Source organism: Panthera uncia, chromosome X (genome assembly GCF_023721935.1).
Source record: "Panthera uncia isolate 11264 chromosome X, Puncia_PCG_1.0, whole genome shotgun sequence".
Taxonomy (NCBI): domain Eukaryota; kingdom Metazoa; phylum Chordata; class Mammalia; order Carnivora; family Felidae; genus Panthera; species Panthera uncia.
In genome coordinates, this window is record NC_064817.1 from 77,448,569 (window position 1) to 77,464,354 (window position 15,786).

A 15,786-nucleotide genomic window follows, 5' to 3' on the forward strand; every position below is an offset into this window, starting at 1 on the left:
CATCCATCGATGGACATTTGGGCTCTTTCCATACTTTGGCTATTGTTGATAGTGCTGCTATAAACATGGGGGTGCATGTGTCCCTTCAAAACAGCACACCTATATCCCTTGGATAAATACCTAGTAGTGCAATGCTGGGTCATAGGGTAGTTCTATTTGTAGTTTTTTGAGGAACCTCCATACTATTTTCCAGAGTGGTGGCACCAGCTTGCATTGCCACCAACAATGCAAAAGAGATCCTCTTTCTCTGCATCCTCGCCAACGTCTGTTGTTGCCTGAGTTGTTAATGCTGCTTAGCATATGTGTTAATCATTTCTCAAGACTAAATGATGATAGTAGGAGCAAAGGGTAAAAAAGGTCCCACCTCCTAGAAATACTGAAGGATCCAGAAAGAAACACAGCAAACAACATCTTCCTTCCCCTGTGCACATCTCTGTCCTTCCTCGTGGTACGGGGCTACAGAGCTAAAGGAAAAGTTCCCTTGGTACTTGAGAGAGAAAGAAAGGTGATGCGACTTTTAAGAAGAATTCTCAGTTCTCTCCATAGATACCAAACACAAAGGTCAATGGATCAGAGCTTGGCAGAGGTATCAGGCAGCAATGTAGGGAAAGGGAAATTTTCTTTCAATATGCACAGAATGGTTAAGGAAGGGCATTTGTCACTTTGGTTCTTCTCCTTCAATCCACTGAGCAGCAACAACAGTAAGTGACGACATCAGAAAGAAAAGCATCTACAGAACTAACAAATGTAAACATTTGACAGGTGAAAAAGCTTTATTGAAGCACACATACATTTCAGGGGGTAGAGAACAAAGGAGCAAGTTACAGCCCAGGATCCCAAATGATGCTTTCTGTTACAATATTAATCCACACCCACACCAAATCTTTTAAAAACACTCCTCTATTCAGTTCACATGTACAATAGAAACCACTGCAGCCACCCCTAGTCCAGTGGCCTTATAGGAGAGTCAGCTAGCAGACTCTACCAAAAGGGATTTCTTCTCCAGTATAGACTCCTTTTACAAACAACTCTGTGTAGATACTGTTGCAAGAATAACAAGGTCAGTTTGGTACAGTGAGTTTCAGAAAATGAACCTTAGATCACCAGACCCTTCTTAGAAAGGTCTCAGCACACCACACCCATGTTACATCTAGGTCAAGTACAGGAAACAACAGAAAAAATAGAAAGTGAAACCACTTCACGAAGGAAGTCAGAATAACTGGGAGATTCTCTGAACATATTCTCTTGGAGCCCTAACCATGCCCAGTCTGGAGAAACACTGGGCCAGTTTAGATGGTACTTGGCTATTCTGGCTGGTGTAATGGTATGTCCATCATATTCTATGTGGTACCACACTGCAGACACAAATGCTAAGAAAGATGTGGTATATGAGAGTAACGATATCTTGTCTTTTATTAGAGAAATGAGGAGCTGTCCAACAACAGCTGTATCTGTATAAAATGCAAAGATCCAGCATGGGCTGGGAGACATTTCACTGTCAGTCATTCTGGTCCTATGAGACCACTGAGAAGCCATTGTGCACATGTCCATGATTCAGTCAAAAGGTCACTATCTAATTAAAGTGTTTTTCTAAAGAAGCTCCATTGTAAGGGTCCCCTAAAGGTCTAGGGAAGGTGTATAGAGCTTGAAGAAACAGGAATTTTATTAGCATTTCAAAGAAAACAATTAGACCAAAGTAATATGGAAATTGCTTAAAAACAATAAGAGTTAAAAACCAAGTTCCAGAAATATGTCAAGGTAAAAATAGAGTTCAAAACATAAATTGGAAAGGAAAGGGCAGACCTACTCACCTCTCTCCCATCTTCTCCTGTCTTTAGTAACCCAACCCTGCTTCCCAGAGCCCTGGCCTCAGACCTATACAAATGCCAAAGGTAGCCAGGGCTTCCTGGGGAAGTAGGAAAAGAATTGCAACACAGGAGATAAAAACTTGTTTTAAAGGATTTTTAAGCTAATTAAACATCATAAAGATAAAAGAATGGACTCTGGAAATATACTAGATTATGCACAAATGAAAACATTTTAAACAGACCCTTATTCTTGAGCCTGCTTTAAAAAGAGGAACAAACCTTCATCACTCTAACATAATGAGATTTGTAGAAATATATGTTTATTACACACACATACATAACACACATGCACACACACACACATACATACACTAAATATAAATCTTTGCTCTTGGTTTTTTCGCTTCCTCTGACTTGCCCTGGACAGGGCGAGACCTGCATAGAAGGACAGGGGCTCATAAGCCCAGCTTCTGCTTGGCCATCGAGGAACGGAGCTGCAAAATCCCTTCCGCCCAAGACCCTGGGTACTGTCGCATCTTCTGCCACAGGCTCACTTCTTCCCCAGTCGAGTCCATCCAGTCTACCACTTCCCCATTACTGATGCCTGAGGAGAAACACCAGAAGAAGCTGAACAGGGAACCCACTCCACAGCCTACCAGAAAAGAAGGGTTATACAGCAAGGGTAGCCATCCTGTAAAAGACAGTGTGCTACGAAGATAGGTTGCTGGGACAACAGTCTGTAAACTGCTCCCTGTTGACCCTGAAAAGCTATTTCTGTGCTCTTGAGACTCTATCAGGAGACTTCAAGTTGATGAAATGGGACTCCAAACAGCACATGGTAGCTTCAGACCTCTTATTCTGGGGCCATTACAGAGCTCTAAGTGTCTGACACCTCATGCCAGAGCTACTTCCCTGCTGTTATTGCCAACTTAACTGAAAAATTAAAAAAAAAAAAAAAAAAAAAAAGGAAGCAGCAGCAGCTGAACACCTTTTTCTCTAGCTGTAGATTCAGGGACTAGAGTTCAGATTGTATGTGGCCTCATTCCTATTCTTTTGTACACTCATTCTTTCAGCAAACATGTATTGAGTGCCTACTATATACCAGGTACTCTTCTGGGCTCTGGAGATACAGTGGTGAACAAAAAAAGTTCTGCCTTGCAGGCAGCTTATATTTGGACAGGGAAAGCAGGAAATATACAAGCAAGTCAAGATACTTCAGATAATGAGATATATGTCATGAAGTAAATAAACAGGGTGATCTGTAGTGCCTAGATCAGAGCCTTGTTTAGACGGAGTGGTCTGAGGGTCTGTCCAAGGAGACATTTGGGTTAAGCTCTGAAAGATGGGAAGAAGCCTGACTGAGGTTAACTATAATTGCAAAGATTATGAAATTGTAATAAGCTTGGTATATTTGGAGAGCAGAAAGAATCATTGTGCTTGGAGCATGGCTGAGCAAGCAAGAGAGTTATATAGGATGGATTATAAAGGAACAAAGGGTCCAGAATCTATAGGGGCCTGTCAGAATGGCAAGAACTTTGGACTGCCTTCTAAAGTACAGTAGTAAGCCACTGAAGGGTTTTAAACAGGAGACTGATATGACCCAGCTTACATTTGTAAAAACATCATTCTAGACACTTTGTGTTAAATGCTTTGTATGACTTACTAATATACAAGTAGTATTAAAAGCTGCAGGCATGCAGAGACTATAGAGAGGGGAAAGAGGATTCAAGACTAAGTCTTGAAAAGCACCAATATTTAGAGTGGGTAGAGAATGGGAAACCCACAAAGAAAAGTGTAGTATCAGTAGAAGCTAAGTATTTTAAGAAAAGGGAGTGATCAGGGTGCCTGGGTGGCTCAGTCAGCTAAGTGTCCAATTTTGACTTACGTCATGATCTCACAGTTCATGGGTTTGAGCCCCATGTCAGGCTCTGTCCTGACAGCTCAGAGCCTGAAGCCTGCTTTGGATTCTGTGTCTCCCTCTCTTCTACCCCTCCCCTGCTCACACTCTGTCTCTCTCTCCTTCAAAAATAAACATTAAAAAAAATTAAAAAAAAAAAAAAGAAAATGGGAGTGATTGGCTATGCTAAATAGCATGAATATTCTTGTAAGATGAAAACAAAATTTTGTCATGAGCAATTGCTCAGTGAAGTGGTCAGACAGAAGCCAGATCACAGTGGATTGAGCACTAAAAGAGATGTGAGGAAGTAGAGACAATTTAAGAAATTAGAAGGGGGATGTGGGGTCAATAAAAGATTTACTTCTGTTTCTTAATATTGGAAATACCAGAGCTTATCTGTGTTCACTTCCAGGAGGGAGGCAGAGAGAGTGCAAGTGATCAGACAGGAGAGAGAAGAGATTCCAGAAATGAGGTTAGGAAGGTGAGGGTGTGATCCAGAACACTTGGAAAGAGCTTGGCCTTTGCTAGAAAGGACCCTTCTTTCATTATAACACAATGGAAGATGGAAATTATAAGTACAGATACAGGTAGGTTTTTAGACTTTTTTGGTGGTAGGATGATGGCATTCTTGGCCATCAGGGTCACATTTATCTGTACAGGTAACAGTGCATGAGCTCAGCCTTCCCCTAGGTCTGCACATAGTAGGCACTCAGTAAATATTGCCCAAAGGTTAACTGAAAGGAAAGAAGACAACTCTTGTTATAGAGGAGCTTTGAAGGAAGGGGGCTGGGTATAGTAGGAGTGAAATATATAAGAGGCCTTTAAAATAGTCAGGGTGGGGGAGAGGCTCTCACCAGTGCCAACACTCAGCCTGACCCCTCCCAGGAAGTCATTGCTGGCCATGGGCTCCCGGTCCCACACAGTCAGTTCCAGGCACATGTGTTGTAGATCTTCCAGCCTCACACCATTGTAGACAAATGTATGGTTGTAGTGGGGATTCAGAGTCTTCTTCATCACAGGAGTTTTACGCTTACTGGCCTTGTTCCTCATGGGAAGGAGGTATCTGGCAGAGGATGGGGAGTAATCAACAACCTACTCAAACCTGGCAAGTAACTTTCTATCTAAATTCCCCTTTCCCTAGCTAGCCCAGGCAGGTAAGTCAACATTCAGATCCGAGTACACACACTCCCTCCTTTGAATATGCTGAAGCAGAGTTCTCACTACCTCCACTAGATCATTCACCTGATTCAATTCCTTTAACCTGGAGAGAAAATTAACATAATGTTATAGTAAACTGTTATCTACACTCTACCAGACATGGGTGTTAGATATTGGATCCCATTTCTTTATTTCTTTTTTATTTATTTTTTACATTCTTTAATTTAAATTCAAGTTAGTTAACATACAGTGTAATATTGGCTTCAGGAGTAGAACCCAGTGATTCATCGCTTACATATAACACTCAGTGCTCATGATTCCATTTCTATTGGACGAGGTTCTCTTTAAATAAAATCAATAGTAATAACTATAGGCCTAGCCAAACATGATTTTCAAGAGACCTTAAAAGTCACTGGGGTGATGTATAATTTGGGGAAAGCTGGCATTGTTGAAATATTGTGGAGAACAAAGTCCTGAGTTCCTAAATCTTAACAGTCAGGGGACACAGATTTTTATTCAGGATTAATTAAAAGCATAAGTGTATAAGAGAGGGAAAGTCCAGCCTATCTACCACCCTCCTCTTTGGAAATCCACACTATGTCACAGTCCAAACTGAGCTTAGACCAGTACAAAGGTGGCTGTGGAGGCTTTGCTGTTACCTATTTTCAGGAGCAAAGTTGGTTGCTGGAGGTGGTAGGATATACAAGGATAATGTCCACAGAGAAAGGTTAAATTGGGTTCATCTCTTAGCTCTCTTGTCCTAGAACTGGTTAGTTTGATGCTGGTCCAGGGACTCACCCCTTGACAAAGCTGTCTGAAGTCCCTCCTGATTTGGCAGCCGTCAGGTTCTTGGCTTCTTTGATCCACACCTGGAGCTCTCCCCCTTCCCCACCTTTACCTGTAAGGGATGTCAGCCATAGCAAGTGAGCCCCTACACCTTCAGATTTGTCTTGATCTTTATCTACATAGCACCTTCCATCCCTTGCCCCTAAAGGCAGCAAGCTTCGTGACAACTGGACCACATCTGACTTGGAGTCTTAGGACCTAACACAGTGCCTGACAGCAACCAACAGGTGCTCAATTAATAAGGACAACAGCAACAAATACTTTTAGAAAACTGGCTATGTGCCAGATCCTACATTAAGCATTTAATTCTCAAAGCAACCATATAAGATATGTACTATTATTCCTATTTTATAGATGAGAAAATGGGAGTTTAGAGAAATAAAGTTGCCTGAAATTTGTTGAAGAGTTTTTAAAAAGGGAACTCTTCTACCTGTGTTCTTGATCCCATGCCCGCTTCATAGGACTCATCAGATGTCATCAATTTCAATCCCCACTTCCCATTTTTAATATCTTTCTCTACCAGTCCTATCCCCTCAGTCTAAATATACACTAATCTCACCTCTTCTTCTTCTTCTTCTTCTTCTTCTTCTTTTTCTTCTTCTTTTAAAAATCCTTTTAAAAGAAAATCTCCCTTTACCCTTATTGCCTTCTCAAACTATCCTCCATGTTTCTCCTTTCTTTCACCAACAAGTATCCTGAAAGAAAGAGCCCATGTTCACTACTTCTACTTCTTTGCTTCATTCACTCAGGCTAGTTTCTGGTGAAATCTGGCTTCTGCTTCCACTTATCCACTGAATACTCAACCTAATGCCAATGCACCATGTCTTCTCAATCCTCTTTGGCCTGATATCCCAATACTATTGACGACTCCACTCTTTTCTTCTTCAATATCTTTCCTAATAACCCTCTACCCTCACTGGCTTTTCTTCCTCTCTTCATCCTTTAAAATGTTGTCCTTGCTTCTCTTCTCTAGTCATTCTGCACTCCCTTTTTGAGGATCTCTTTTATTCCCCAAGTCCTATAGATTAGACCTTGCTACAGGTATCTTTCTAAGAACTCTGGCTTCTCATTGCACAAATGGATCGAATTCAACTCCTTACCATTATGTTCAAAGCCTGTTTCAGTTAGGCACCAGCCTCATCAACAATTCCAGCCCCACTCCTGTAACTCCAGTGCCACTGAAATAAGGAGTTCACTACCTCACCACTTACATACAGCCCTTTACCATGCCTTTTTAAAGGCATTTACCATGCCTTTTTAAAACCTTTGCTCATGCTATCTCTTCTGGAACTGCCCTTCTACCCCATCCACTTCCTTTTCTTCCTGGTAAAATCTTAAGTCCAGTTTCATCCTTATTTCCTCTTTGAAGCTCTCCCACATATAACCAAAGAGAATTCAGGACTCCCATTATCGGTGGTCTTTTCCTGTCTGTCTTTCTTGCTAAACTAAGCTCTTCAGGGGAAGACAAATATGTCTTATTCATCTACATATCCACAGTCACTAGCACAATGCCTGGTGTGTTGATTCACTCTTCCTCAACCTTGACCTTCCTGTCCCTCATACTTCACTACCTCTGGCAACCACCTGTTCTCACCCCTGAAGTTTCTGTTCTATTCTGCCCTCTTAATAGCTTGCCACAGCTGGACCAAGTTCAAGTCAGTTTAATAGCCTAAAAAAATAAGTGCTAACCCTAAAATATTCCCTTCTTGCTGAAAAGTCTTACTCAGTAAAGGAATCTTCCCCAGCAGATGATCCAGGGAGCCTCTCAATCTGGTCTCTCCAACAGTGCTAGCCACCACCGCACTATCTCACAGACACCCCATAGAAAACACTAAGGGCTAAATCCACCACACACACACCCCAAACTCACTCTTTTTCCGGTCACCTCCAACAGGGAGTTTGGAGGCGGGGATGTATTTCAATGAAACCACCAACTCGCCTTTGTGCGATGGCAAGCCAGTCGGGGACTCAGCACTGATCTGAAACACAGGGAAACCCGACAGGTCAAGCTGGGCTTCTCAGGAGTTGTTGAGACCTCTCGCTGAGGAGATTCTAAAATTAGCCCTAAGAACAGCTTCATAATGTAAGAGAATCCACCTTGTGAATACAATCCAGGTTCCCAAGGCCATGGCAGCCACAGGTTTCCAAGGCAGTTCCTTTAGAAGGAGCTGCAGAAGAAGCAACAAAGTCTTCCACAATTCCCACTATTTTGCTAATTTGGGGATACAGTTACTAGATTCCAAATACCCTCAAAGGTCTTCCAGCAAAGTTGCCACGCAAACTCACAGGGACTGACACCGTGGTGAAGAGTCTTGCTATCAACATCATTAGTAAGAGCCAAAAAGTGGGAACAACCCAAATGGCAATCGATATAGGAAAGGTTAAATGAGTGATTTTAATGCCATGTATGGCATATAGATTATGGCATGCAATCATCAAAAAGAATGCAGGGAATCCATACATGCTGACTCAGAAAGATAGCCAAGGTGTACTGTTAAGTCAGCAAAGTGAAATGCATAAAAAGTTTCCCACTTTTATTAAAATATATCCATGTCTGTACATGTGAATATGTATGTATATAAATAATGATTATTATCACTTGTATAATAGTTACTATGTGCCAGGCACTGTTAGAAGTACTTTAAGTATATCATTTTGTGTAATCCTCAAGACAGTCCCTATGAGATAGGTACTATTATCCCCATTTACAGGTTATGGAACACAGAGGTTAAGTAACTTGCCAAGGTCATACAGTTAGCAATTGGCAGAGGCAGGATTCAAATTCAGACAGATTGGCTCCAGAGTCTATGCTTTTAATCACTATACTACACTGCATAGAAAAACCCAGAAGGATACATACAAACTTAACACTTGTTTATTCTACAGAGAGGAGTGGACTGGGGAAAGGAGAGAGGGCTTTCACTTTTTATTGTGTGTATATCTTCAGTGTCTTTTTAAAGAAAATGGTATGTATCACTCATATGATTTTCAAAGACAAAGAATCATTTTTTCTAAAGAGAGCTTGCAAAGATTTGAGGGCTAGGTGGAGGGAGCTCCACTGCAAGGATTTAAATATGTCACAATTTACAATTTTATATTTATTTATATTACTTTTGATTAATGGCTGTCTCTACCACTAGAACCTCAATGCCGGGAGGACAGGAATCACCCTATTTTTGCTCAGCCTAGTATGCCTGACACTTAGCAAAGTATCTGGCACACAGGAGATGCTCCAGAAATATTTACTGAATGAATGTAAGAGTGAATGAATGAATGAATGAATGACTGGAATGAGCAGCAAGTGGCCTGTTATCTTTGGCTGCTGGTAGCAGAATTGCTTCCCTCTATTGGCTCTCTCGGCATGGTTCTTTTCTTTTTGCTTTGGTATCTAGAATGTGAGCTGGTGCAGACTAGATGTACCCTGTCACCTGCCTGTGTTTGCTGGGGGTCCACTAACCTAAGGTCCTCAGCATGGAGTATACCAATGCCAGGAAAGCATAATCCCCACTGGTTTGGAAAAATGTACCACATACACAGAATGCACAGTTTAGTGTATGGGAGAGATACAAAAGAATAGGGAAGTGGATGCCAGGAAGAGAAAACTGAATGGGAGCAAATGGATTGCTAGGAGACACACACACATGCACGCACGCACGTAAAGATAGATCAGAGACAATAAATGTAAAATGTTTTAAGTTAAAATAGTTATGTAATACTGGAGTAGTCTTTTTTGATGTTTATAAATGTCTACAGAATTTATTAACTCCTAGATTGTGAACTTCAGTAGACTCTTAAAAACTAGAATTCAGCCTTAGCTAGAAATTGGTGTATTTTTTCAGTGGCATATTTTAAGAGCAAATGCCTCCATTTTAATGCAGTTTTTTTCTTTTTATGTAAGACACTTTTATTGGCAGTGCTTCATAGTGGTTTATGGTGATGTTTCCAATATAATTATATCAACTGTAGGCCCATGAGAGAATGACTTGTGTGCCAAATGCTTAAGAAATTCTAAATTTCTAATAATGTGCTATAGTTTAGTCATAATTGTTTTCCTGTTTTTATTAGTATTTAAACGGGCAGATTTAACATTGTTAATATTTTCCATGGAGGGCAGTAGCTATCAAAATATTGCATGTATTTTTCCTTTGACTCAGCAATTCCACCACCAGAAATTTCTTCTATAGTTACATTCACATAAGAAGGCCAAGACATATTACAGCATAGTTTTAACAGCAGAGAAAGCAAACAATTTATTATACAGGCACATGAAAGAATACTAGACAGCAATGAAAATGAGATAGATATGAAAGTGATGGCATAGAAAGAGGCCCATGATAAATAATCAATTGTTAAATGAAAACACTCAAGACATGTAAATGATGAGGTTCATATAAGCCTATTTGCATAAAAAGGAAAAAATATAAATCCTTACGTTTATATCCATGCTGCTTAATACCAAATCTCTATGAAGATATCCAAGTAGTTGATAACAGTGTTTATTTCTAGGTAATGAAATGCACTTTTCTTTTTATACACTTCTATGTTGTTTTCATTTTTAACCATGTGCACAGAAATCCTTTTATTCTTAATTTCTTAAGCAACATATGTAGACATGGTAAAAAGCTCAAACGTCATGGAAGGGCATACAGAGAAAACTAAACTGCTCTCTCATCTCAGTCTCTCTTCCCAGAGGCAGCCACTACTACTAGCTTCTTGTCTATCTTTCCAAAGATAGTCTCTGTAACACATACTACTTTTAGCATTTAAAATGGTGGTGTAAAAAAAATTTACCAAGGAACTTTTCCATTGAACAGTTCATATTATCAAGAAATCCTAACTCTGTTTTAGCAATCTTATCTTAACCAGAATGACAGTAACTTACTGAATGTCCATTATATGCCAGGCACTGTTATCTCCATTTTGTAGATGAGTAAACTAAGACTCACAGAAGTTAAGTGATTTACCTAAGTTATTTTATAAGAGAAGTAACTTACCCAGCTGGCAAATAACAGAACCAGGATTCAAATCCAGGTTTGCACTCAGATCCCAGGCACTACAATGCATACTGCTATATTCTCGCCTGAGATGCCATCTCCAAAGTAAAATTGTCCCTGGCTTGTGTGACAAAGAGCACAATAATTAGATCTCCATGAATTCCTTTACTTCCCACTGCTTTAGTAAAAAGATTAGCTTGGAAAAGGAGTATAGATTAGGATACACCCAAAAGGTTAGCTTGGAGAAAAGATGCAAGTTAGTATGTTAGAATATGCCCAAACTCTGGAACGTTATGAGGCAAAGCTTGGCACACACATGAAAGACTTTTCAAAGGAAAACTATGGCTTCATCCTTTGCCTGGTCTACAATTGCATCTGAAATTACTGTCAAACTCAGAAGCTCCAGCAGGGTGCACTAGAACTCTACAGAATATTACATTCAAAGACGCTACCAATATGTACCAGCAGAGATCACTGTAGACAATGCTACCTCAGAGCCAACTGTGTAAGTTGTGAAAGCAGACTACCTTCCCATGTAAAGGCAAGCAATGATCCAGTTTCTTATCAAGTTTCCAGAAATCCATCTGGACCTCTGCCTCTCCAAGGAAAGTGTTTCTGCCAAAACGACCATGATGCCAAACTGAGAATTGCAAAGTCCTCTGAGCCAGGAGAGATTCTGGGATCTCATACTGCGAAAAAAAGGAGAAGCCCAGGATGATTAGTTTGTGGTAATTCCTCAGAAAAGATTATTCAAAAATCTGAGCAACCATACCCAAAGTCCATAATCCTGAATACCAAATTACTTTAATCCCTAAGAATTCTGAGTTTCCTTCATGAAAGCCTCCACTTACCCCATTTCACAAATACCTACCCTATTCTATGGAAGGACCTGGAAAATTAATTTTTCCTTGACTGGATGAAAGAACAATGGAACATTCAAAAAGGATTGCCACAGAAACTCCTGATCCAAAATAACTTTTTAAAATATTTGTGGTCACATGAACCTCTGATTTCACAACAATCCAAGAAAGCCAGATCACTTTTGTTCTCTGGGAAGTTAGTATATGAACAGATGCCCATGGTGCATCTTCAGAAACAGACATGGCCACTGAAAGCCATGTCAACCAGCTGTGTAGCAGAGGAATTGCCACAGTTTAGCCCATAAGACAGGGCAAGTTCTACTCCCAGGGTCTAGATACTTACTCTGAGGGTCTCATCATATAGCGGATTGATGGTGTCCCGCTTGATGCTGGTTTTTCTTTTTCCTTGGCGGGACTTGTCAGGCAGAAGATAAGTCTTTACATATCTAGAGACCAAGGAGAGAACGGAGTCATTTGTTGTCTTTTCTGAAGCCCGTTCTTCACTTCTCTGCTTTCCATATACATATGCCATGATGAAATGAAAATGTCACATCAAGTCCTCTTAGACATGTCCTTCTTGTATTTTCCCAGTCCTGGTCCATCTCCCATATCTCTCCTAATCACTCTCAGTCACACCTCCCTGTCTGCCCAGGAAGTGATAACTTCAGTTCAAGAATGCCCACATAGATGCCAGGGTCTGAGCTCTCATCTCAGAGCATCAGTCAGGTTCCAGAAGCACTCACGGGTTAGAGCGCTTCTTGGCTTCATCAGCATAGGCCAGCTGGTGGCACTCCTTCACATGGATGACCAGAGTCTGTGTTTGCTGCTCATACTTGAGGGAAAAGGCGATCTTGCCGGTCACAAGGATGTTTCCAAAATCGCCAGCTTCACTATAGATACTCATCATGCTGCCAATTGTACTCTGAAGATAAAGCACCCACAAACATCTGGTAAAGGCATACTCCCCCTCCCACATTGCTCACATCTTCCTTCAAAATAAAGCCACAGTCACGGAACAAAACAAAAGCTTCAGAAGCCCCTGCTATAAGCCAGTACTGCCAACAGGCTTGTACTCAGAGCATGAGACAGCCTAGTAGCACACTCATAATTATTGAGGTTAATAATCAGTTCTTGGCTCATCTATGTTCTGTCTCTCTTCTTCCCTGCTTTTTATAAATTTTATTTTTAGTTTTCACTTGTCCCAGAAGGTAGACAAGGAGTACAGGTAGGAGGAAACTATGGTCTTAATATGTTATATACACTAAAATGTTGGCTAGAGGGGGTCAGTTGCTCATTAAAACAAAGTGTCTCAATTATCTTTGGGTTTCTTTTACCCACCATATCCCTATCAAGACCTATAGAAAAAGTGATTCTGTAAGAATGGTGGGGGGCAGGAATCCCACCAGAGGTGAAAATACCTCTCAGGTAGTAGTCATCTCTGTAAGCCTGCCATTCTATTCCTGTGTGTAAGTAGAAAAAAACCCTAATCACTCTGGTTCCTGACTCTGTGTCCCCTAAACACTAATCTTTGTACTTCTGACAGAACTAGGCCCTAATTCTTAACTGTCCCTTTAACTTTATGATTTTGATTTGTATTGCTACTTCTTAATCATACCCTGATGCCAATTAACCCTGCCAGGGTCCCCTCATGACAATGTTCTTTTTCTTTTAAATGTTGATTTATTTATTTTGAGAGAGAGGAAGAGAGAGAATTCCAAGCAGGCTCTGAGCTGTCAGCGCAGAGCCCAACACGGGGCTCAATCTCACAAAGCATGAAAGCATGACTTGAGCCAAAATCAAGAGTTGGATGCTTAACCAACTGAGCCACCCAGGCACCCTAACAATGCTTTTGAGTGTGAGATTTGGAGTGGGCTCTGATGAAGAAATATTATCTTGCTCACTTCATGGCCTGTTACCTTTTTAGAGGAGAAGTTATGGTTTACTGTTCACAAAGCTGTGATAAAGAATGTCTCTAGTCCTAATTACCAAATTACCTAACTACTTCCAGGGCAGAGGCTGAGGGAAATCACCTAGCTGTGCACTAAGCAACTATTATCTAAACTGAGGATATGAATAAACAAATGTATCTCACTTACCTGGAAAGAGTGACTAAGATGATTCCCAGGTCCTGACTCTGCTCTAGAGAGATACTTCCTTCATTCCTGGTACCCAAACATGTCTATAGCCACAGAACCAATAGAACTTACCATGGATGAACCACTTTGCATGCTGCTTCTGGCTAGCTTCTGGCGATGCAGCTTCACCAGATGGTCAATGTCTTCTTCTTCCTCTTCCTCTTCCTCTTCCTGGAACAATAAATATAGATTCAGGGTTAATAAAATGAGAAAAAGTTCAAAGACTAATGAACTTCCTTTGGTGGGAGCCATAATTATTGCTAAACTCTGAGGTGTCATGTACACAGGCATGCACATATCCTTATTTTGTGTCTCCCATTTCAGGTTTCCAAACTATATTCCAACCATCTTTCTCAAATTTAAAGACAATAAGAATATCTCTTTCTCATTTGTCTGCCCAACCCAACCACCCCTTTACATTTGAATCAAAATAAGTATTTATTTGAACCCCAACTATATATCAAGCAATGTATTTGAAGATGAAAGAGACAATGAAGACAGTATTTTTCTTTAAGCAATTCAGCAACAAGATTTACTTTACAATAAAGATTCATGTTGCCCTTTCCTAAAGAATTAGGTCTATTAAGAGTATCAAGTACTAAGTTCAACTCTAGATTTATAAAATTTCATAGAGTGGACAAGTGAAATACAAAGGTACTTACCATATCTACAATGAGGCCTGGGACAGATTTGCTTCTGTCTCCCAAGGAACCACTTTCATGTCCCACATCTTCCGGGTGAAGATCAATAACAGATTTAGTGTATTCTGAGTGGAAGAGCAAAAACCCAAATCAAAAGAAACGTACTCTTCTCCGTACCAAGAACCCATCCAGGGTATTGAGAACTTCAATCTCTAAGGCCATGAAGGGACACCTACCTGAAGGCCTGAGGATTTTTCTGGTGTTCTTCTTAAATATCATTTCACCCTCATCAATTGATACTGCATTTTGACCCCCAGGCTGAGTTTCCTAGGAAGGAATGAGGGCCAGGAAATAGAAAAGGACTGCTGGGTAGGTGGAGGATGAATAAGGAAAAAATTGACTTAAGAATAAGGCTCAGACTCTGTTTCATATTCTGTGTCTCCTCCTCTCTCTGCCCCTCCCATGCTCATGCTCTGTCCCGGTCTCTCAATAATAAATAAATGTTAAAAATTTTTATAAAAAAAATAAGGCTCAGACTTTTGCTAAATTATGCAAAGTTAAAGGAAAGATTAATTTAATCTTAGGAATTTAATCCTAGGAAGTAGTACAAAACCTATTTTCTCACATGTTTCAACCAAACCTTAAATGCTCCCAAGTGAATCTGAACTAAAATTCATTTAACTGAATTCTTGATGTAAACTATTCCTGAGAAGGGAAAGAAAGAGAGAAGAGAGAGAGAGACCCCAACTGACCAATACCTAAAGCTTACCTTTTCTACTTGAGATGTGGGTGCAGATATCTTCTTCCATTCTGGAAAGAGTCCAGATTTATCCAGAGAGTCTCTCCTGGAGGTAGATATAGAAGTTATAATAAAATCACGTCCTCACCTTCCCCGTCTATGGAAGCTCTATGGAAGGAGATCCACTGGCTTGGGGTGATTGTAGTAACCAAATCCAGAAGGTAAACTTCACATCTGATTTACCTTGAAGGAATGCAAACAATCAGATAAGCAACTTTGCACAAACATAAGCACTCAATCCCCCCCTCCTAAGGGACAGCAGGGACAGTTGCTACTGGTCCAGGAAGACTCCTCCAAGATGCAGTAGCCTGTGGAAGTTAGCATGCTCCAGAAGGCTGTGCTCAAAGCCAACAGTAAATGTACTACTGACAAACGTGTGGCAAGGTCAGAGAAAATACTTCATTTGACTTGCTGAGGACAGAAGTCAGGAACACTGAAGGCACAGGACCCATGTATCCTGAGCTGGACAACAAAATGGAGACTTCAGTTGAGCAGAAGTGCAGAGACTCGCAGGGGTTTCACCTTGACATGCTATCCGAGTCGGCAGTGTAGCTATCCAGACTCTCATTCTCAGTCTCCAGTGCACTCTTTCCACTTTTCAGCTTGGGGACTTCAAATGGCACGCTAGAATAAAAACCAAGAGCCAAT

At 40.7% G+C, this 15,786-nt stretch overlaps 1 protein-coding gene across 2 annotated transcripts in view; it reads right to left on the minus strand.

Annotated features, from left to right (window-relative positions):
* Positions 1–734: 734 nt before the first annotated feature.
* SYTL4 (synaptotagmin like 4) overlaps positions 735–15,786 on the minus strand; it is a 215,177-nt gene continuing 200,125 nt past the window's right edge. For both annotated transcript variants that reach the window (XM_049644040.1, XM_049644042.1), the window contains 12 exons: positions 15,661–15,762; positions 15,109–15,184; positions 14,576–14,666; positions 14,361–14,464; positions 13,771–13,869; positions 12,307–12,485; positions 11,907–12,009; positions 11,231–11,392; positions 7,580–7,688; positions 5,662–5,761; positions 4,560–4,768; positions 735–2,412 (listed from right to left, as the gene is read on the minus strand). In XM_049644040.1, the coding sequence (XP_049499997.1) occupies positions 2,264–2,412; positions 4,560–4,768; positions 5,662–5,761; positions 7,580–7,688; positions 11,231–11,392; positions 11,907–12,009; positions 12,307–12,485; positions 13,771–13,869; positions 14,361–14,464; positions 14,576–14,666; positions 15,109–15,184; positions 15,661–15,762 (1,483 nt within the window). In that variant the 3' untranslated portion in view covers positions 735–2,263. The remainder of the gene's footprint in view (positions 2,413–4,559; positions 4,769–5,661; positions 5,762–7,579; positions 7,689–11,230; positions 11,393–11,906; positions 12,010–12,306; positions 12,486–13,770; positions 13,870–14,360; positions 14,465–14,575; positions 14,667–15,108; positions 15,185–15,660; positions 15,763–15,786) is intronic.